This window comes from Rhinatrema bivittatum, chromosome 15 (assembly GCF_901001135.1).
Source record: "Rhinatrema bivittatum chromosome 15, aRhiBiv1.1, whole genome shotgun sequence".
NCBI lineage: Eukaryota > Metazoa > Chordata > Amphibia > Gymnophiona > Rhinatrematidae > Rhinatrema > Rhinatrema bivittatum.
In genome coordinates this window covers 36,607,321-36,630,299 of record NC_042629.1, presented here as the reverse complement: position 1 = coordinate 36,630,299, position 22,979 = coordinate 36,607,321, and the positions used below count along the sequence as shown (strand labels likewise).

General features: G+C 42.3%; 1 protein-coding gene and 1 long non-coding RNA gene across 3 annotated transcripts in view; one reads left to right on the top strand and one right to left on the bottom strand.

Moving 5' to 3' along the window:
- Positions 1-14,173, top strand: part of BOC (BOC cell adhesion associated, oncogene regulated) — a 152,610-nt gene extending 138,437 nt beyond the window's left edge. For both annotated transcript variants that reach the window (XM_029578116.1, XM_029578115.1), the window contains exons 14-20: positions 939-1,044; positions 1,181-1,303; positions 4,087-4,305; positions 5,500-5,708; positions 7,513-7,589; positions 10,209-10,396; positions 13,243-14,173. In XM_029578116.1, the coding sequence (XP_029433976.1) occupies positions 939-1,044; positions 1,181-1,303; positions 4,087-4,305; positions 5,500-5,708; positions 7,513-7,589; positions 10,209-10,396; positions 13,243-13,424 (1,104 nt within the window). In that variant the 3' untranslated portion in view covers positions 13,425-14,173. The remainder of the gene's footprint in view (positions 1-938; positions 1,045-1,180; positions 1,304-4,086; positions 4,306-5,499; positions 5,709-7,512; positions 7,590-10,208; positions 10,397-13,242) is intronic.
- On the bottom strand, positions 11,320-22,541 carry LOC115076550. Its single transcript, XR_003852793.1, has 3 exons — positions 22,001-22,541; positions 12,043-12,121; positions 11,320-11,808 (listed from the first exon to the last, which is right to left on the bottom strand). It is a non-coding gene; the product is annotated as an uncharacterized LOC115076550 (long non-coding RNA).
- Positions 22,542-22,979: the final 438 nt, after the last annotated feature.

Sequence of the window (22,979 nt, the reverse complement as noted above, 5' to 3'; positions counted from 1 at the left end):
AGATTGTATGGCTTGTTGCTTTTGCTAGGAGCACCCAGAATATGGCATTGAAATTGTTTTAAAGGATTTTATAACCAACATAAGAAGTGGCAAACTATCAGACTAAAGGTCTATGTAGCCCCACAGTTCTATCTTTTGAGGAGGCAATTAGTGAGGGCTTGGAAGGGGTGAATAAGAAATGGGGCATGTAGCAGTGTCCCTCCCCTAAAACACCCTTCCAGTTTCCAGTGGTCATGAACCCAGAGTGATAGCTACGATTGTCGTTGTTCTGACGTCCATAAACGTTTCTACTACCTTTTTGAACCCAGTTGTACTAGTCGCTAGTTAGGTTCCCTAAACTGTAAGCAGATTCTCTAACCATGACCACATAAGGCTTGTGCTACCTCCTACTGGACACCGACTTTTGAGATTATTGCCCATGTTCTTTGCCCTCTGTAACTGGAATTCTTTTCTGAAGTCTGTTTTCTGTGTGTGGATGATCCAGCTGTTGGGTATGAGGAGGAAGGAATGGAGAATGGAAAGCATTTGTATACAATAAAGATCAAAGTTGTGGTCTAATGATTAAGAAATAGCTCGGTGGTTCGAGTCTTGGCCTTTGCCTTAAGCTGCAACCTTGGGCAAGTCATTTGCCTCTCTCTGTACCTCTTTACCCAGCTGTACTTGGCAATGATGATAGATTTTTTCTTCTCTGCCCACCCATTGCACAGTGGCATGCAGCATTGCCTGGAGATCAGTTGTAAGGCCATGGGTGTTGCAGTCATTTGTCGGAAAAGCTAAATGCACGATTCTAAAGTAAACTGTTTATCGAGAGGAGGCTAAAATAATTGTAATTATTTCTTCTTGTAAGGCGTATCTGCAGTTGGGTTACTGAAGAGGCTTGAAAGTTTAGAAGCTCTCTCAGTCTTTCTACCTCTGACTCCCTTCTGTTTCCTTGGCAGTACGTTCCGGCCAGTAACAACAACACGCCCATTCATGGTTTCTACATCTACTACCGTCCCACAGACAGTGACAACGATAGCGACTACAAAAAGGATGTTGTTGAAGGTAAGAAACTTCATTCTCAATTCTTCTGGGGTCTTCAGCGCAATTTCCTTCTACCCCAGTGTCTTATTTTGGCCTTGGGTCCATGAGGAGGCTGAAAACAAGATGTTATTTTTTTTCTTTTGTTGCTTGATTTTAGGAGATCGATACTGGCATTCTATAAGCCACCTGCAGCCAGAGACCTCATACGATATTAAGATGCGGTGCTTTAACGAGGGCGGAGAGAGCGAGTTCAGCAATGTAATAATGTGTGAAACCAAAGGTAACGAGGCATGTTTTGATGGTAGCAGCGAGAATTGAAGGCGTGAGGGATGGGAGAAGAGAGCAGTCAGGGTAGCAATTAGGTGTTTCTTCTATCAGCTCCAATATGGGAGCTGTTACTTGAGCTCAGTATTAAGCTCTTGGTTTGGAGCCAGAATATAATACTATATATATATATATATATATATATATATATATATATATATATATATATATGAGGTCCATATTTAGTCACTGACAGGATTACAAAGTGGATAAACTTAACCAGCTAACTTTGGAAGAATATTCAGTATTGCAGCCACACTAGGGAAGGAATGGAGAATAAAGCAGAGAATATCATAATGCCTCTGGATCGCTCCGTGGTGCAATCTCATCTTCAGTATTGTGTGCAGTTCTGGTCGTCATATCTCAGAAAAGATATAGCAGAATTAGAAAAGGTACAGAGAAGGGTGACCAAAATGAAACTATTCCCCTATGAGGAAAGGTTAGGCTTCTTCAACTTGAAGAGACAACTGAGGGGAGATATGATAGAGGTTTATAAAATAATGAGAGGATTGGATTGGGTAAACATGAATCGGTTGTTTAAACTTTCAAAAAGTACAAAGACTAGGAGACATGCAATAAAGTTAGAAGGTAATATATTTAAGGCAAATAGGAAAAAAATACTTTTTTACTCAACGCATAAACTCTGGAATTCGTTGCCAGAGGATGTGGTAAAAGCTGTTAGTGTAGCTGGGTTTAAAAAAGGTTTGGACGAGTTACTGGAAGAAAAGTCCATAAATCATTATTAATGTGAACTTGGGGAAAACCACTGCTTGTCCCTTGGATAAACAGCATGGAATCTATTGAACTTAGGGATCTTGCCAGGTACTTGTGACCTAGATTTGCCACTGCTGGAAACAGGATGCTGGGTTTGATGGACCCTTGACCCAGCATGGCAAAACTTATGTTCTTATAGTTGGATAAGTTTATCCGGCTAACTTTAGATCAGGTCTACAGCAAAACCAGAGTTAACCAGATATGTTATCTGGCTAATTCTGATAACTTATCTGGCTAACCTAACTCAGAAATATCCCAGGAATGCCCCAACATTATCCAGCTAGTTTGGCCGGATAAGTGCTCAAAATATTAAAAACTTAGCATTTAGCCAGATAACTTGTCAGTTATCTGGCTAAATGCCTCTGACTATGAACCTTTAATTAAACTCTGGAATTTGTTCCCAGAGGATGTGGTTAGTGCAGTTAGTATAGCTGTGTTTAAAAAAGGATTGGATAAGTTCTTGGAGGAGAAGTCCATTACCTGCTATTAATTAATTTGACTTAGAAAATAGCCACTGCTATTACTAGCAACAGTAACATGGAATAGGCTTAGTTTTTGGGTACTTGCCAGGTTCTTATGGCCTGGATTTGCCACTGCTGGAAACAGGATGCTGGGCTTGATGGACCCTTGGTCTGACCCAGTATGGCATGTTCTTATATAGATAAATAGTATAGTATTTATTTATATAGTGTCATCAGCATACACAGCTGTGTACAAGATACTTCTTATGGTTATAATGCCCCCACCTTAGAAAGATTATAATCTACATTTGAGCCTTTGAAATGAGCACTTGGAGGTTGGCTGAAGCTCTCTTGGTTGGGTTGGGCAGTGGATGCTGGATAGAAGTGTTGAACCATCATCTGAAGGATCATAGATTGACACTCTTCCAGCCAGAAGGTTACAGGATCCGGAGTCAGAAATAATCTGTAGAATTGTGAAATTAGGATCCTGACTCTTCCCTTTCATACCATGAAAGACCTGATATTTATTATAGCAATGGTATTTTTGCTAGTTTGCTTAACATTTTCAAATAACTACTGTCCTTTTTATCTTATGTGCCAAAACAAATAACCGCACAGACCCAAAAAAAAAGCCCCCACAAAGTTCATAAATCAAATGCAATTATTTCAAATATGCTTACTAGTGTTTCAGTCTCTTTTAGGACTTCCTTCAAGAAAGAAGCCGTAGATAAATGTATTTCAAAAGCGCCTGTACTGTAGGAAAGCGCATGTCCTTATCCTTTGAGAATGGGTCCCTGTGGATGTTGCGCCCATTCTCAAAGGATAAGGACACGTTGCCTTTTGAAAATTATCTGGAAAAAAAAAAAAAAAAAAAAAAAGTACCCACAGGTGATTTTTCACCTGCTTATTCTGCGGATACTTTTTCCTTGAAGAACCTCGCCCATTGCTGCCTCTCCCCCCGACCTGACCCCACTTCCTTTTCCACGCGGGTAGCAGTACTTTTTACCTGTGTTAAAAGCTGGCCAGTTTTTTGACATCCTGTTTACCCCAGGGACCATGGCTTTTGAAAATTGCCACCTTTTTCGTCATATCTGGCGGGTGTTTGCTTTGATTATTGTCAATGGAGGCTGCCAGGCTTAGCTACAAGCACTTAAGGACTCTCTCTGGCTTTCCAATGGGTCTGCGGGATTTGTTTATTTTATTTTTTTACATCTGACACAAACATTTTACATCTGACAACATTTTGTGTTGTCTGTACAGTAGTTTAATGTGTGTGAAAAAAGGAAATCTCTATTTTTTTTAAAAAATCCGTAAACCGAGCAAATCTGAGTTGGAAGTTACAAATCAAGCAGTCAGGAAACCTGAATCTGTAAATGACCTTATATGATGAGGTACTGAGTAATCAAACTCAAACCTTACAAGCATTGCCTCATTGCATGCATACAGTGAATTTAAAATGATCTGTGAAGAATGTAAGATGATGTGCAAGTTGAATGTTTTTCAGCTCGGAAGGTCTTTGGCCAACCTGGTCGTCTTCCTCCTCCGCTGATGCCATCTCAGCGGCCACCTCCCAAGAGTGGGCATGGAGGTCTTGGCACAGGTGCCATGGTTGCCCGTTCCAGTGATCTGCCCTATCTGATCGTTGGGGTGGTCCTAGGATCAACTGCTCTCATCATTGTGCTGTTCATCCCCTTCTGCTTGTGGAGAGCCTGGTCCAAGCAAAGTAAGTACCTGCAGGAATGTTGTGAACTGGGGCTGTATCTGCCGTCCATGCCAAGGGGGGGTGCAGCCTAGCCTGCTGCTATAAGGGCAGAACATTCATGAGTGGTTGGAGATCTGAAGAATATACTTCTTCCCCAGCGTTCTGGTTCAGAAAGTCTGTCGCCACTCAGTGCTCTGTTGAAGTTCTGCCTACATCTCTCAGTTGAAGGAAGCCACCTCTTAGTGTTTAGCACAGGAGTTTTTGGATCCTCATAGACATAATGTGTTGGGGAGAAGAAGCAAGCATACTTCTTGCAGCCCTGCAGTGCTTTTTCCACCTCTCTTACTTAGTTAAGAATGCTGCAAGCTTTGGTGCGTATATCAGTCTGTACAAGATATCAACTGATGGTATGCATAGAAATAACGTCTCTCTAGTAAGATGTGAACGCACACATTGAGCAGATGTAGGTATCTACATCTGCTCAGATTGCATGTGGATGTATAGCGCTCCGAGACAGGTGCATAAGTGTTCATTGCGCCTTAAATACTATGCCATTAGTATCGCTACTGTCCCAGTTTCTTCCTCCTATGGGAATAGCCTGGAGGCTGTAAAGAAAAATAAATCAGCTATTCAGTAGCCATGGGTTGGGATAACCAATCTAGACTGCAACCCCTTTACTGGGAAAGCAAAAAAAAAAAAGTCATGTTCGTAATTCTCTGATCAGACCCCTCACAGTACTTCAATTGTGAGGAGAAACCTAGGTGAGCTTCCCTAGTGGTAAGATGGGAAGCTAAAGGCTGAACTGTTACCTGTCTATGTGAAGTTGGTTGCACAGCAGCTTAGTGTGCATTAGAGACAGATTCCTGATGTGGCAGATACTGAACTTTATCCAAAGCGATAAACCAGGGATAATATTTGAGCAATTTGAAATGCTGTTGGTTCCCAAAGGATGAGGAATTAAATTTGTCCTCTAACGATGGGGAAACAAAAAAAAAATGTTCCCCTTGTTTCAGCGCTAGACTGTCCATCAGATGTGTACGTCTCCAGCAGGTCTCCTTGTACTCTCTACGTCCTTCGGCGCTGCACCTCAAAGAGCAGGGCATCGTTTCGTGAGCATTGCTGTGAACGGAGAGCCGGTGTGCACCTTTTAAAAAGAACAAGTTCCTGTTTGTCTTGCAGCAACACCAAGTTATCTTTTTTTTTTTTTTTTCTCAGAGCAAACTACAGACCTCACCTTTCCCGGGGCAGGACTTCTTGCTCCTTCCTGCCAGTACACCATGGTACCACTCCAGGGGGCTGCAGTTGCACGGGCAAATGGGCATCTGTATGCCAATGGGGTCCACCTGAATGGAGGTTGCCCCTCTGGCGAAATGGCCTACCCAACTATAAAAGAGCGAGAGTACTGTCCAGATGGCATCTTTCAGGTATGGTTTTGTACCTTGTTTGCAGTACTACAGGATTACCCTGGCAGGGAGATGGGCTGCAGAGCAGCTAGCAGGGCGGCTGCTAAAAACCCTCTAGATCTGGTAATGTCCTCGTATCAACTGCTGGTCTCAGTGCCGCGCTGGTCATGACTCTTTGCATCCCCAAGCTAAATAGGAGTGGGGTGGGAGGGGGCGGGAAGACAGGGGGAACTGGCAAAGGCCACCGCAGCAGAGCTTTCCCGGTGATGTGGAATATTGAAACAAGAAACGGACCACAAGGGTACTGACTCACTTCAGCTGTATGAAGTCTTGGCACACGTATTATAAACACACGGTTTTGAAATGGTATCTCTGTGTGCCAGAAAACCCTAACGCTTGGCAGCAAGGAATAAAATGATTGGACTTGCAGGTAGAGTAAGAGGCCCAGACCCAGAGATGGGGCTGCAGGTACATGGGTGGGTGGGGAGAGGGAGAGGGAAGGCTCACTGATGTTGGAGGTAACAGTGAACATACTGCTGTTTGTTGTATGTTCTGTTTGTAAAGCTGGCAAACATCGTTCAAGTATTGTTGTATGCTGTTGTGGAAAAACCCAATACAGAAATTAGGAAAAAAAAAAAATGATGGGAGTGTTTGTGACTTAAGCACATCTAAACAAACGACCCAAAAAGTGGAACTTCACCCCCAAATGAGGTACCTCACCCCCAACTCAGTATATTTACATGGCACACAGTCATTTTACAAACATGTTGATGAGAGATCAAAGGTATGGTAGGATTGCCTTGCTTTCACAATCCTCAACTTTAAAGCACTGGTCCCACACACACCGTAGGCTCTCCATTTCATATTTTAATAGTTCAAAGTCCAAAATCTGAGAAATTTTGGACTATTATTTGCAATATAAAAATTAAAAAAGTAAATGTGGAGACTCCTGTGGGACCAGTGCTTAAAAGCAGATGACTGTCTGTGACTTTGCCATGGTAATCACAAAGTAAGAGAGTACAAGCTCCCTACTCATCACATCACAACATACATAGGGAACCCTATGAGTTCATTTTTATAGCATTAACATTCACAATTTACTATAATCTCATAACAATTTTGTTATCAATATTGCCATTTATCAGCAGTGCTTAACATAATACATACACATCAATTTTTTATCATTTTATTAATTACATCCACTGATGTTTACAATAATTCAAAAACATGTGCAACCCAATGTACATGAACATACACATTTATTTAGCAGCAGTATATTAACATCTAAAACACATATACCCACTACATTCACTCATCCACATACACTCCCCACCAATTAAAACCCCAACTATTCCCTTTTAATAGATGCACCATACATATTTCACTTAAAGTGCTTAACACAAATTCTTAAATCCTAAATGTATTCTTTCCACGGGAGCAGTTCACAACGTCCCAAAAAATTGATGTGTATGTATTATGTTAAGCACTGCTGATAAATGGCAATATTGATAACAAAATTGTTATGAGATTATAGTAAATTGTGAATGTTAATGCTATAAAAATGAACTCATAGGGTTCCCTATGTATGTTGTGATGTGACTTTGCCAACCAGTAAGCAAAACCCCCTCTCTTCCTAGGAAACTCTGAGCTGTCTCTGTAGTAAATAAAATCTTCCACCAGATTTAGTTTTAGAAACTTGTCTGACGGAGGTGAAATGGAGGGCTCGGGTTTGTCTGTGGCTGCCGATGGAGCCTCGCTGAGTTCGCTCCTGATTCACAGGTCTGATTTTAAGGTGCCTTTTTTTTTTTTCTCTCCTTTATAACAGCAGGCGGAAGCCAGCACCTTGCTACAGGGTAGCGTGATGGGAAACGGCGAGTTTGGGGGAAACCACCAGGTACCTGGGTAAGAATCCCATTGTAACTTGGGTCTTAAATAAAGGTCGATTTGAGCCATGTTATTTTGGGTGGATATAGTCTTGCAGACTTTCCACATCTTAGAAGACCATACTGGAGAATCGGCGTGGCTCACTTTTTTGCTCTGTCTTGACCTGTGATGGCCCATCTATGATTTAAAATGGTTTAAATTAACCCATTTAAGCACAACATGAAGCCATCAATAAAAAAAAAAAAAAAAAAGAGTTGTAAGTTTTTCACAGGCTGAGTTCCTCTCCATTAAAAAGATAAAAATAATTATTTTTAGAGTGTTATGCAAGCTGTGTGAAAAGAAAAAAGCTATCAAAAGCCGTTATCCATGAAATTGTTGTTTCCTAGCGTATAGACAGATGGACTCCGGTTTATGCTCCCCTGCCAGCAGATGGAGACAGAGCAAGCTGATGTCACATAATGTATAGCCCTGCAGGGACCCCAGCCTGCCAGTATTCTTTTCAAAAGCAACTGTGGACAGGCTAGCAAAAAAAATGTGATTAAAAACAGGCAACCATAACTGTACTCAACCAATCATAAACACTGAACTCAAGAACATAAGTACCCCAATCTAGGGACTGGATGAAGACTTACCAGTAATCCCCTGGGACCCAGAGCCCCACAGGAGAACCATGGACACAATCAGTCAGCAGCTGAGGGTAGGAAGCTGAGTCCATCTGTCTACACAAAAGGAGAACAAAATTATCATGTAAGTAATTTCTCCATTTCCTAGTGTGTAGACAGATGGACTCAGAACCAGTGGGATGTAGCAAAGCTACTCCCCAACAGGGTGGGAGGCTGCCTGCGGTCCAGTCAACACCGCACGTGCAAAGGCTGCAGCATCCTCCCGGGCCTGCACATCCAGACGATAAAACCTGGAAAAAATGTGTAAGGAGGACCACGTCACAGCTCAGCAGATATCAACGGGAGACAACAGACTAACCTCCACCCATGACACTGCCCGTGCCCCTAGTGGAATGAGCCCAAACTCAAGTAGGCAATGGCTTTTCAGCATCCACATTACGTGGCCGTAACCACCTCCTTAATCCAGTGAGCTATTGTATCCCGTGAAGCTGGTTCACCCTGCTTAACTCCACCAAGGAGGACAAACAAACAGGCGGTCCGTCTTACGGAAAGGTCCAGCAGCCTCCAGATATTGCACAAGTCTCTAGACATCCAAGGGATGCAGGAGGCAATACTCCTCCGCATCTCTCACCTTATCCAGGGACGGCAAGGGGATGGACTGATTCAAATGAAAGTCCAATGCCACCTTAGGCAAGAAGGATGGAACAGTCCACAGCTGCAACATCCCTGTAGTCACCCAAAGGAATGGCTCCCAGCCACACAAGACCTGCAGCTCGGAAATGCGACGAGCAGAACACATAGCCACCAGGAACACTGTCTTCAAGGTCAATAACCATTTAAAGTGCATTTATACATGTAACACGCAGTTTTAAGTTGCAAATGCTTTTGAAAAGCAGGCCCATAGTTTGTACTTGATCATTTTCACAGAGAAGCAATGCACGCAGTTTCGCTTTGAAACTTTGCCCAAAGTTAAAAATTAAAATAACCCACATTGTTTTCGAATACGTGGGTTGTTTAAAACGTGTCCCTAGAGAGGCTGTCTCAGGCAAGCCTAGCATTCATACGAACACAGCACAGAAACTGAGAAGATGGTGGCAGATTAGCATCATTAGACTCATTTAGTCTGTCCAGTTTCATTACTGGTGCAATGCCTTAAGCCCCAGTTTATCTCGGGTTTTCCCTGCCTTTCTTCACAGCCAGGCATCCTTTGCACTTATCCCAGGCTTCCTTGAATTCTGTTACCATTTTAGTCTCTACCATCTCCGCTAGGAGTCCATTTCATGCATTCAGCACCTTTTAGGGCAGGCAGACCAATCATGAACATCTTAATAAGGTGCAGCAGTCTTTTTGTCATCTATAAAAGAACTGGAGCTTAAGAACTTGAGTTTACTTAAGTGCCTGAAAATGCAATAAATGAAAGGAACAAACCTTAATTTAGAAACAAACAATCTCCACTTGGCAGTTGAAATTCAAAATATTATAAAGTTATCTGCCACCAACTTTCAAAAACGTGGAACAAACTGCTAAATGTTTAAATCAAAAAATATTTGAAAGAGAGTGGTGGTAGTTTCATATATACGCTGTTTTAAGTAAGCCTTGTTTAGTGTGTATGTGTTTGACATGATTATTAAACCTTGAATACATTTGAAGCCGTCTGCAGTTATTGGGACTTTGAACTTAACTAATAATTCAAACCACTTCAACCAATAAACCAGGAATAGCTTTTAAAGAAAATCTTATAAAGTATGATTAGATATCGTAAGCAGTTAAATGTATTTGTTAGAATAGTTTGATACCTAGTTAAGTTTTTTAAAAAAAATCTTTGAGATTTAAATCGAAATATATAGAAGAATCTTGCATTGTAGACATGCTAGAATTCTTTAGTTTGCCAAAAAATCGAGTCTCAGGGAAGCACAGAGAAATATGGGCTTTGATTAAGAATGATGGCTAATATTTTGATTAGTAGGAGTCCTAAATAATAGAATCGAGACTCAAGCAAAATTATGCTCCCCAGATTTCCTTCTTCAAGACACACGGAGGACTCTTTTCTGTATGGCCTACCTGATGACTCCACATATGAACTACTTCAGTCACGTGACGACAGCCACCTACAAGAGTCACTGCCCAACCTGTGTCAGGTGACAGGAAATGAAGCTGGCGCATCCAGACCAGAACTGTCCAGTGATCACGGTATTAATTCAGGTATGTCCAGAAGAAATTGACAGAACTGCTCACTGACTGCTGGTTGCTGTAGTCCTTGGGGGTGCTCTCCCAGTTATTAATTTGTATTTTTTTTTCTCATGTCTGTTCATAATTATGTTCCAAGCAGGTTACAAAATAAACTATAGCATTTCCTCTGTAAACAATTAAACAGCAAGCCACAAATTGAATCATATTAACCTAACAATGAAGACTCGCACTATAAGTACATAAAATCATTTAATATGCTCACTTCATTTGCTGCACTCCAGCCGCTGACCTGCTTCAGTTAGTTTAAGTTCATTCATTTGTTCAAAGCTTCCCTAAATAATCACTTTCTAAACAACACAAGTTCATCCGCTGTACGGAGCTCAATTTGAAGTGCATTGCAGAGATGAGAAACCCCACAACTGAATTCCCTCTGCCTCATTCTGTGTGGTGAAATCTCTCGTACGAATGGTTTAACCAGTGGTGGCCCTTGAGAGACATGTGACTGCTGGCCAGGGCTCTACCGATTTGAGCATTTCCTCAAAAGCTCAACTTGCTTGTCCCTGAACATCCTCCTTCCTGGTACTTTGCAATGTTGTAAGAAGGTTACTTGTCACGTTCAGAGGGCTGGAGCTAAACAGCTAAAAGCAGTTTGATAGGTAGAGGTCGACCAGGCGAAAGAGCATCCAACAGCATCTGGGGAGATGTCCTCGAATGTACCGGTTTACACCAGATTAACAAGTCTGACAAATATTGCCATCCCTTTCCTGACACAAAAATTGTACCTTACTTTCTTAATATGGTACTCAAATCTAGAGAGAAATCGGATTCCCTAATCCCTGACAGACCTTATACATATATAGGGAATCACAAAGATCCTATTTTCCAAATATAATATTCACTTTTAATACCTATGACTTGTTAAAATTCAATTTAACACGTTAAACATTACACTGTTTCATAATTTTTCATTTTTAATTTATACAATATCAAAAACACATGTGCAATTACAAAAATCCATGCAATAAGATTTCAATCAATTTCTATACAGCTTTATATCATGGACATACCCAAAAATATTCAGACGCAGTATCCTAAAACATACCCCACAAACATTCATTCACATTCATACCTCATACAACCCCCAACCCTTCTTAAAAAACCTAAAGTGCCAACTTCAATCCCAGGAGAGCCACTCTGTAACATATCCCTTTACCCCTATATCTCCCAATGATCCCACACTGGATCTTTCCAGTATGTCCGTTTTCAGTGATCCACACCGGATCCTTTCAATGTGCCCTTTTGTTCAATGATCCCACACAGGATACTTCCAATATGCCCTACAAGGATCCTTGTTTCGCGTGAGCTTCTTCAGGAGACAACTTGCCAAGATCACTTATGAGTCGACGTCTCCATTCCCCACATGCCTTCAACATACAAAAACAATATTAAAAACATATAAAACCACCACAAGAAATCTCACACTTCCCACGTCCCTATCCCACAACTCACTTCCTCCAATATTAACAATTACTGTTCATGTCCACTTCAGTTGTTGCTATTCAACTTATAACAGAAGCACTAGGAATATTATCACCATATACAATACCCTCCATTACAAACTTCATGTACATTTGCTCATTATTTCAGCACATTCTGACCTTCAAATTTCTCCACAATTCTTAAAATAACTTCAAATGGCAAATCAAACGACCGTCTCAATTCTGGACTCTCATGTACCTATTCAAACAAAAGGTACACAAATAAATCAACACACACTGTACAATACTTTTCCAAATACTTCAAATTGACAAAATTCTTATAATATATCTCCAATCTTACCTTCAAAAGCACACCACAATTCTACGCTTATTTCTGAACTGCCCGATTCTAACTCCAGCAAGGCATCTTTCACAATTGGTAGCGTCAGTACCCCCATGGCGTCTACCTTCCCTTTTTAAGATGATGCTCGCCAAACACACCCAATAACCCCACCCATCACGTACCCAACACATCTAAACAACCAATCAGCGTCATAAGCACACACAATATACGCTCACAATACCATATCTATTGACGCATTTGATGCATCCAAACCCTTCAACCCGATACACATGAACATACATAAAACCATACCTCATTACACATTTGACGTATCCAATCCTTTAACCCTGACATACACATCCAACACATAACTCCTCATGCAAATAGACGCATCCAATCAGATCACACCAACCACACATACGCATCAAAACAACGCTCCATATATCCCAGCCCAATCCAATTATTCTTAACTAAGCACCATTCAAACAACTGTCTCAATATCTCATACAGCCATCCATCTCATCACGCGTTTGATGCATCCCAGCCCTTAAACCCACACCACACATCCAACCCATAACACCTCACACAAATAACACTTACTTTCTTAAACCATTTCCCATCGAAACCAGTCCTTTCCCTTAATGCATTTCCAAGGAAGACTGACATCTCTCACTTAAGAATATTTTATTCAAGTGTTGGCATTGATGTTTATGGTATTACACCGTGACTGCCGAAGATGGTTACTGCATTCCATCGTGACTGTCCTCTTGCTTTGATGTAAGAATTTGCAATGCTGAGGAACTGGAAGACCTGTTCTTTTGTAAGAGAGATTCCTTCGATGATGGTACAGTTTGTGTGATCAAGTTCTAACTGTCAACACTAAATAGTAAAATTGGGTGCACATTACAGTTTTATTCCAAATTTTGATCATGGAGGTAGGATTGATTTAAAAAAAAAAAAAAAAAAGAAGAAGATTTGCACCCAATCCATTCTTTCCCACTGGCTTATTCGCTTTGATTTCTTTCCTTTCATTTTAGGTTCTTCATGCTGCACTGGCCTTCCACCAGTTGAAGTGGTGGAGTATCCATATTTCTTTAAATCCGGCAGCGAAGGATCCTGTTCCTGTCAACATGAAACCAACTGCATAGAGCAAGACCCTGAAACAAGGATTTCCTGCAACTCATTAACACATCCCCCTTCAGAAAGGCCAACAAGCTAAAAGCCAAGGCAGGGCCAAAAGCTGACAGAAAGAGACTCCTTTAAAACAGAGAGAAAATTGGTATTTATTTTTGTATAACAGCTCTATTTATATATTTATGCACTTGTAAATAAAGTTATATGTGCTTTATTATACTGCTGCAATATGTGACATTGTATTGAGAACTAGATGGAAGAAGCAAGGTCCAGCCCGACACAAGAGTACTCGTCAAATCACGTTCTGCACTGAAGAAAGGTGAGTCATTGACTCTCCATCAGAAAAGGGATTTTTGCAATAGAAAAGATCATCAAATGTGTGCAAATGCCACCGGATGGCACTCCGTATGAACTGCAGGGCTTTGCAGAAGGAAACGATGGCATGGAGCATCCAGACTTATTCTGCTCTTGTGCCTTGCCTTGCCCGTGGATGGCCATCACATAGAAGCTAACTTGAACAGTGCTGTTGACCAGGTCTTCCCAGGAAGACTTTGCACCCTAGTATAATCCATCCGATTGCAGACTGCAAAGCAATATTTTGTTACCGAAAGTAGCAGCCATCACAAGACAGTCTTCACTTCAAAATGCAACAGGTAAATGTGCTATACAGCAGGATGTTATCCTAGAATGTCCATCAGAGCTTAGTCTTTAAAATGTAATGTGCAGTATATTATAAGCATTAACAGACTCTTAAAAAAATGATTTGTGGAAGTATATTTGTATTAAAAAAACAAAACCCAAAGCTTCTAAATAAATAATTAGACTTGTCTTTTACTTGATTATATTATACTTTTTAAGTCATGGGGGTTGTATTTCAATTATAGTATACAGGCAACATGGATGGGGCAGTATCACAAATAAAACAAGCCTCCCAAAATGTGTAATTGGTTAAAGAACTTATAGTGCACACCCTCTTATTTCATCCCAGCTCTCACCATAGATGCAATCCCCTATCATTTTTTTTCTTTTTTTCCTTGTTTTCATCCCCTGTGGTCTCTCTTACTGTTTCCTTCTCCCCCTCTAGATGGTATGCATGGCCGAAGAAACAGGCCCTAGCACAAGGGCTGGAGAGGCACAACCTCTGCACCACTTGTTGGCCTGTAGGGGCTATCACAGGACAGGTGGCAGCCTTCCCACCCTCCCTGGGCCTGAACACACTACCTCCACCGTGGTTTCTTGGGAGATGCATTTTCATCCTCTCTTCTTTCCCCCTCCTTTAAGACCTTGTGTTGTTATAGGAGGAGAGCCGTGGGCATCGTTCTTCCCTCTAGACTGTCCCTTCTCTCCTGTGTACACTGTCCCCTGATAGTACTAACCCAGACCCGCAGGAACCAAGACTCCTTAATGAGAAGGAATCCAACCTACGTCAGCTGTGTCAACTTTGAGAAAATCAGGTAAAAAGTGAACTCTAAATTGTATAATTTTAATCACATTTCTCGTTTGCCTTTTGAGTGGTAGCTCAAGCCGGGATCTGTTCTAAACAGATAACCAGAGCTGAATCTTCCTGCAGGTAGAATTGAAGAAGACGGCACCCCTCTCTGTACACTCTAGTTTCTTCCTAACGTGCTCTGGTACGGCAAACGGATTCAGATTTCTAACTTAACACACATCTCATTTAACCTAGAAAAATATATATATTCTTTAGTAGTCCTCCAAGGTTGTTTGTGGACACCTCTATTCTAAGCAATCACAAAGCATGTAGTGAGGCAGAACTCTGCTAAGATGATAGAATAGAAAACATTTGTACAATAGGCCAGACAAGGAAACTACAAAGTTAAAACTTCAACGTCATCTGCTGCTTAAAAAAAAAAAATCACACAGGATGACGTGCGATTTTTGGCAATAGTTGTGGGTAATTTTTTTTTAATTTTTAGTAGCACAGGGATTAAGAGTTTACTTTCTACAACCATCAAAACACAGGGAAAAAAAGCAGGAAGGTCTAGTGGGGCAGTTACAAACTCTTAGCAGTGCCATACAATCCTGTTTGTGTATGCATTCTGTTCAAAGTAGGCCAGGCCCATTGGCCTAATCCCAAGTGCTTGCTTTTATGTCCATGTTACATCAGTACTTTATTGCTTACTTGTAACTTTTTAAGCCCAAGTTTTTCATAAATAAATAAACTGAAAAATTAAGTAACCAGGTGGTTAAAAGTTGCTTTGCTACTTACATTGGAGGCAGAAGCTGATACTGTACCTTTAAAGGGGACAGGGAGAAGTTTCTGCAGCCTCCCTAGCTCAGAGGAAGCCTGTCTTTGTTTAGGTTTGTTTTTTTAAAGCTGAGGATGGGCATTCCAAGGCTTAGCTGAGCCATTATCATGCCTGGTGCTATCGGGTGTGCAAAACGTGCAGTTGCACAGAGCAGCACACTTGGGAGGGGGCTGTGGTGGAAGGGGCCCACCAAAGGGAGCAGAGAGAGGCCTGTGCGGCCACCAGTGAACCCCATCCCACCAGTGGTGGAAAAGAAGTAGAGGCCTGCACTCCAGCTGAAGAAGAGTGAACTCATTCTGTGGCTCCTCCTCGTATGCCAGCTGACCCCTCTGTACTCAACACTTGCAGTGCTAGTATTTCTTGCATGTTCATCTCATGCATTGCAAGAGGAGCATAGAGAAAGTGCTAACACTGTGAGTGGAGAATACCGAGCCCTCACCTACGGAGGAGTTGCAAAAAGGACTCCTACGTCTCTGAAAAGAATCCTGTCCAACTACAAGAAACGAAGCACTGCGTAGAAGCAGCAGCGGAGTAAGGGAAATCCCGTGCATCCTGCCTGCATAGATTGCTCGTGTGAGAGAATGGGAGCCTGCCTTGGAGAAGGGGGGTGATGTGTGTAAGAGGTTTGTGCCACCCCTACTAATCTACACCAAGCTCTGGGTGATTGGAAAACAAAACTTTTCAGGTAAGGTAGGCAGGGGCTTTACCATTCTTATTTTAATTATTGGGTGTGTGATGTGGCTCCTATTTTGAAATATTTTATTGCTGTTTGGAAATTTAAAAAAAAAACAGCTTATGAGTTTTTAATTATTGGATGTTATTTGTCATCGGTCTGGCAAAATTCTTAATAATATGGAGGTCCATAGTCAGTAGGCCACTTAGTAGACAAGTTATCTGGCTAAAGTGAGCTGGATAACTTGTTCCATATGTTCAGCACGATAAGCATCCTGCTGAATATATGCAATGGATGTAAGGAATGAGGTATTTGCCTTGCAATCTGGATCACGCAAACACACCAAAAATAATGACACCTGATTACAGCTTACGTGAAAGTATGAAAAGCTATATTTTTCTGTATAACATATGCAATAACAAAATGCTTATAAGAACATCTTGGGAGAAAATAAACAGATTATAATACAATACAGGAGACTCTGGGTCTTTTCTCTCAGTTCAGCTCTTGTCAGAAATCCCACCATCCCACTTTGTGTCCATATATTATGTCCTTGGCTGGCGTGTGCATAGAACAATTTTCTTTGTTCTAATTCCTGAAGTTTTTGCCAAAATAACTGATAAAGAAAAACTACTGTGTGTGTCTCAGGACCACTCTGAAATTGGTGGATTTTTTTTTTGTGGTTTGTATACTACCTGTAATTGCCATTTTATACAGATTTTCTGTCTCACGTGTGAAACTACTTGCTCTTGCCGTCTCTCTGAACCTATCACACGCTGTAGGAGCAACATATGTATCACACCAGTGTCAATATAAAATAAAAGCAAATCAGATAACGATTGTCTCGCTATAAAAGTTCTGGGAAGCTGTCAGCACTGGTAGAGCTGCTTGGTGCTATGGCCACAAAACCTTTAACTATCTCCTGGCTCACTCTAAGTAAGTGGTCTTCTTATACTTATGATTAAGTCCTGTCTCTATATTGGACTCAGTATCTATCTGCTTAGGACCTTGAAGCTTGCAGACTTCAAGTTAGGAGAAGGGGGGTCTAGTGGGGGAACTGAGGGCTGTAACAGGGAGAGCTGTAGGTTGCGAAGGGAATGGGGGGGCTACTTAATAGCCCAAATTCCTGTAATCTCATCAGGCAGTGTTGTGCGTGCGCATTATCTTACTGTCAATGAAAGCTATCTGCTGACCTTGTACATAACTATTTTGTGTCTTATAGAACTAAATTAACTCTTTATGCTTCTCTTACTAATACAATATACTAGCCTAACGTTATCCAGCTACATATATAGCCAGATAACTAAAAACCTTACAGACTCTATTCAAACATAGCCAGTTAGGTTTTTACTTATGCAGCATCATGTGGCTGGATAATATGCTACTTAACCAGATATCTTTAAAAGATAGCCGGCTAAGTAGTGCTGTCATTAGCTAACTAAGAAGTACAGAGGGTGGCTAAACCCCCACAACCCCTCCCCAAAGCATGATATTAAGGCACTGTCAGGCTATATTCTCCCACCTCCCTCCTCCCCAGACCGTTGAGGAGGTTCCTAGCATTGTAGGCCAGAGCTCGGTCCTGAGTGTCAAACTTTGCAACTGGGTTGCCTCCCCGCCTATCCACCCACAAAGAAGAATCCTGGCACCGGACCCTCCCCATCCCACCTGATACCTTTTTGGTCTGAGCCAGGAATAAGGGACCCTCTCTCCCGCTCCTGGCGCCTCCAGCGCTGCTCTGACAGAGGCTCCACTGGAAGCATAAGCTCACGTTAAGGTTTATACTTCCAGCGCCAACTCTGACAGAGCAGCTCTGGGAGTGGGGCAGAGGGTCCCGCACTTCCTGCTCAGATCAAAGAGGTGTCGGGCAGTAGAAGGCAGGGTCCAGGGGATGGGGGGGGGGGGGGACTCTCGTTCTCTCTCACTCATACATATGCTCAATGGCTTACTCACTCACACACGTGCTCTGAAAACCACAACAGGCCTGACTGTATCACTCCATGGTGAGACCCCACCTTGAATACTGTGTACAATTCTGGTCGCCGCAACTCAAAAAAAATATAATTGCAATGGAGAAGGTACAGAGAAAGGCGACCAAAATGATAAGGGGAATGGAACAGGAATTGGTTATTTAGTCTTTCAGATAATAGAAGGACTAGGGGGCACTCCATGAAGTTAGCATGGGGCACATTTAAAACTAATCGAAGAAAGTTCTTTTTCACTCAACGCACAATTAAACTCTGGAATTTGTTGCCAGAAGATGTGGTTAGTGCAGTTAGTATAGCTGTGTTTAAAAAAGGATTGGATAAGTTCTTGGAGGAGAAGTCCATTACCTGCTATTAATTAAGTTCACTTAGAAAATAGCCACTGCTATTACTAGCAACGGTAACATGGAATAGATTTAGTTTTTGGGTACTTGCCAGGTTCTTATGGCCTGGATTGGCCACTGTTGGAAACAGGATGCTGGGCTTGATGGACCCTTGGTCTGACCCAGTATGGCATGTTCTTATGTAACAATGATAAAAACAGAAATACCATTAGTCACAAAACATCAAGCACTGTTATGGCAAACAGCTGACAAACATTCAATAATAAGAAAAATTCACATAAATTCTCCCTTATATTTCCCAAACACCAAATATTTCAAAACAGCAGACACTTGAAATGCCACCTACAAATATAAAATAAGATTAAAATATCTCCAGCCCTCCATAGCTGGAATCTTTTTATTTACATTCACGAGACCATACACTAGTGGCGCTGTAGCTGTGCTGTTCCTGGAGCGGCAGGGCTCCTCTGCAGCCCCACCCCATCAGCCACAGCAGCCCCTCTTTTCTCTGACCATGACCGGGAAGCCGAGGAGACACCAGAGGATGCCCGATCCCCCCCCCCCCCCCCCGACAGGCCAGTAAACCCCTGCTCCAAGAAATACTTCTTCTTTAGGATCCTCCTCCCCACACTTCTTGAAGAGGAAACATCATCAGAAACTCACTACATAACGCCATCCGGCACCTTTCCCATAGGCAACATACCCAAGGGTGAATGTACGTAATATTGCCAGAGATGATGCCATACAGTGAGGGTTCACAGTAACTGTCAGCATCAGTTATTTTTCCCTAAAACGTAGCTCCTGAATCAACATTCAGAACCGTGAACACTCAAGCTGCACAACGCCCAGAAAAGATGGCATGGGCTACCTGCAAGGCCATACTCCAGTGACGAGGGCCTGTCTCACACGCACAGCTGGCAGACAAGGGCGTTAGTTTCAATTCACAGAAGCCTTGACGACTGGCACTACTGCTGACAAATTTAAGATGTGTTTGTTAATTCAGCCCTTTCTGTGTCGGTTACCATGTGCCCAAGGGATGCATGTGTGTATCTTTGGGTAATCAATGGCATGAAAACCTACTGATGTTGATGGCATACATAAGCTCATATACCAGGAAAAGCGGCACAGACTTTCAGGGAAATATAAATATATATATATATATATATATATATATATATATATATATATATATATATATAGTCGCAGTATTTCAATTCAAAGTGACATTTCACAGTTAAGTTTCTAACTTATATGCCTTTACTTGATAAATTGTACTAAGCACAAAAATCAACAATTTGTATTAGTATAAAGTTTAAATATTGTTTAAAAACGAAGTGAATGCTTTTCAATATAAAATTGACATTTTTTTCATAGTCAAAAAGGTATTTATGCACAATTATACAAAATCTGCCACAGAATCTTGAATAATCTGAAACAGAAAACCAGAGGGCCTCGCCTTACACAGTCTACCCAGCAAGAAATCCTTGCCAAAATTAGCAAGCATACATTTCTCTAACCCGTGTGTCTCTAGTCTGATTTCTATCCATCCTTTATCTCTGCTTTTTCTTTGTCTGTTCTTAGTTCCAGCTCTGCCTCCTCATTCTCTCTAACCTTTATTTTTACCTTTCTTTGGGGGGGGGGGTGTCATTCTTCTATTTGTGCCTCCACCTTTCCCCCTCTCCCTCCCTGCAGCCCCATTACCTTTTCACAACTTCTCTGTTTTCCTCTCTTATCGGCCCGCGACTTAGGTCCTCATCCATACCCAAGCCTGCATCTCTTCTCAGCTCCCCCCCCCCCCCCCAGCCACACTAGGCCGCCTTCTCCAGCTGGGGAGCAATTTCTAAGAAGAAACGTTTCAATGCACTCCATTACAGCAAGATAGCACATGTACTTTTTTTTTTTTTTTTTTTTTTTTTAAGGTTCTTTGAAATTTATTTTTTTTTGTAAATTTAGTACTATTAGCTCAGTAACTAACGTGCAGTTCGCAACTGCATTATTTTCTCCTTTTTTTTGTGTGTGTATGTTGAAGCTCAGCTCCCAAGAACTAGAATACTCCTCTAGCTTTTTCTGAATTTTCTCGTTCTGTCTGTGCCCTCTGGTGAAAACTGAAGTATGACAGAATGTAAAGTCCAAGAGTCATCCTACATCATGAGCATGTTAAAAACCCGAGCCTAGTAAATGACAGCAGATAAAGGCTCAAAGGATCCATTAGTTCTGCCCAGCAAGTTGCTTGGGTGGTATTGGCCGCTCTGTGCAGGTTCCCACCCATTCACAAATCTTACATCTTAAAGTTAGCAATAGGTTATCCCTTTTTTTCTTTTCCATCCTCGAACCCTTAGGGATCCTCTGTGCTTATCTTATGCGCTCGTGCAGGTCTTACATCAGCTGGTAGTGTACCTTGGTTGGACCCATGGATTTGGCGCTAGTCTTGTCAGGGTCCTTCTTGCTCCTAGATGTGCTTCCTAATACAGTGGAGGATATTTATGCCCCAAGCTCTCAAAGAGTGGCAAAGGCACTAGAGGGTATTGCTTCTTTGGCAACTCCTTTGCAAACAAGCGCCTTTGACAGACCTCGCAGTGCAATACTACAACCATCCATCATTGCCTAGCGGGATAGTCCTGATATGCATAAATGATAAGGGTATTAGCATCTTCCATTCTCAACCACATGCAAATTCCTACCAGCTTGCTGTCTGAATCTCCCTTCAGGTTCACCTCCAAGGCCCTGTATAATTCTCTTCAGAGCACCAGTAAAGAAACTGGACACTGATGCTGTTCCAGCATAAAACTTTTGCTGATGAAATAATTCAAACATGGAAATACCGCACTTGACACGATTATCTCTCTGGTAATAGCCATAAACCAATTCAAAATAGTAATTCTGTGCTCCCTTCTTTATCCTTAGTTAGAATGTGAAGCCTCCCTCAATAAACTGGAATGGGCACTGCTTCCATTAAAGGCTCCCCTTGAAATACTGGGACCCATTTGGGGTTGCCAATTGTCTCCAGATTTTCAAGACAGGCTGAAATAAAACAAAACAAACCGCTCCTTCAGCAAATGCTGCATGCCCAAAGGACTCCCTCAGATTGAGGAGCACTAAGATGACTTGGGAAAAAAAGACGTTTATTCTCTGCTTGGTCTGCTCTCATGGGTAGGAAGTGTGGATAAAAAGCTTACTCCCAACAAAAATGACTTAAAGGGTATACTATTCAAAACTCTTTTAGGGTTGGTTAGTTGATCAACCAGTGCATGCAAATCTCTCTCATGCATATTCATTATGGATATTCTGAAATACCAGTCCTGTTTGTGGCTCTTGAGGAGCCAAGCTGGCCATAGTCCTCTGTAGGGCGCCCACTGAAGCCCTACACATCCAAATAGTAGAGGAAAATCATTTACCTGAAAGCAGCCTGGGGCAGGCCCATCGGGAGAGTCGTCTTGAAAACCATTCTTGTTACCAGGCTGCCCGACTCCATGCCATACGGGACAGGCCGAGTCCCTGCGGCCTTCTTACCCCCGGTGCATCTCAGGACTTGTCCCGCCTTTCTTAGAGAAACTGGATGTGCAGATCTCGTGGCTCTAGCGAGACAAAACCCAGGACCGGCTCGACCTCTTGGTGAGCAGCCGGCGATGAGTTTAAGAAGTCCGGCAGAGCAAAGCCTCCCGCGCCACCGCACGACAAACAGCGTTCAGACAAACTTCCACCGCCCGCCGGCTCCTTAAGCCAGGTGTCTGGGGTTTGGGAGGCGGGAGGTCACTTGGAAAAACGTAGAGGCAACATCTGCCAGGGGTCAAGAAGATGGTTTTCAAACTGCCCTGCATTGCTGCAAAAGTCTGTGTTTTTGTTTTTGAGCTGCTGGCTTTACACCAGTCCTGAAAGGTAAAGTAACGTGAAAGCAAAAACTACCTGCACGGTTTAAAAACCCAGAGCTAGAGACGCGTTTTCTCCTACATCGGGCCCCGCCCCCGGGGAGGTCTCCATGACAATACGGGCAGGCAATTTGCAGAGGTAAAAAAAAGCTTTTTACCCCCCGAAATCCACGTCAAATAGCGCCCTCTAAAGGCCTGCAAGCACAGCCTGCCGCACTTGCTTACTTTGCCACCATGTGGCTGGGGAGTCGCCTTTCAAAGGATTTAGTTGCTCAATTTAGAGAGTTAGGTGCCAAAAAGAGGTCAAATGTTCAAAACTGCCCGCAGGAACGCTAAGTCCGTTTGCACCAGTGTTTGCCGAGCGAAGTGACGCGCGTGGTTTTAAGGGCAATCAGGCCGATACAGTACAGTGGGCTCCGACGGAGCGCACTGTTAGCCGGCATCTGGACGCGTGTTTTCCACGCACTAGTTTTACCCCTCATTCACAGGCAGATAAAGTACAGTGGGC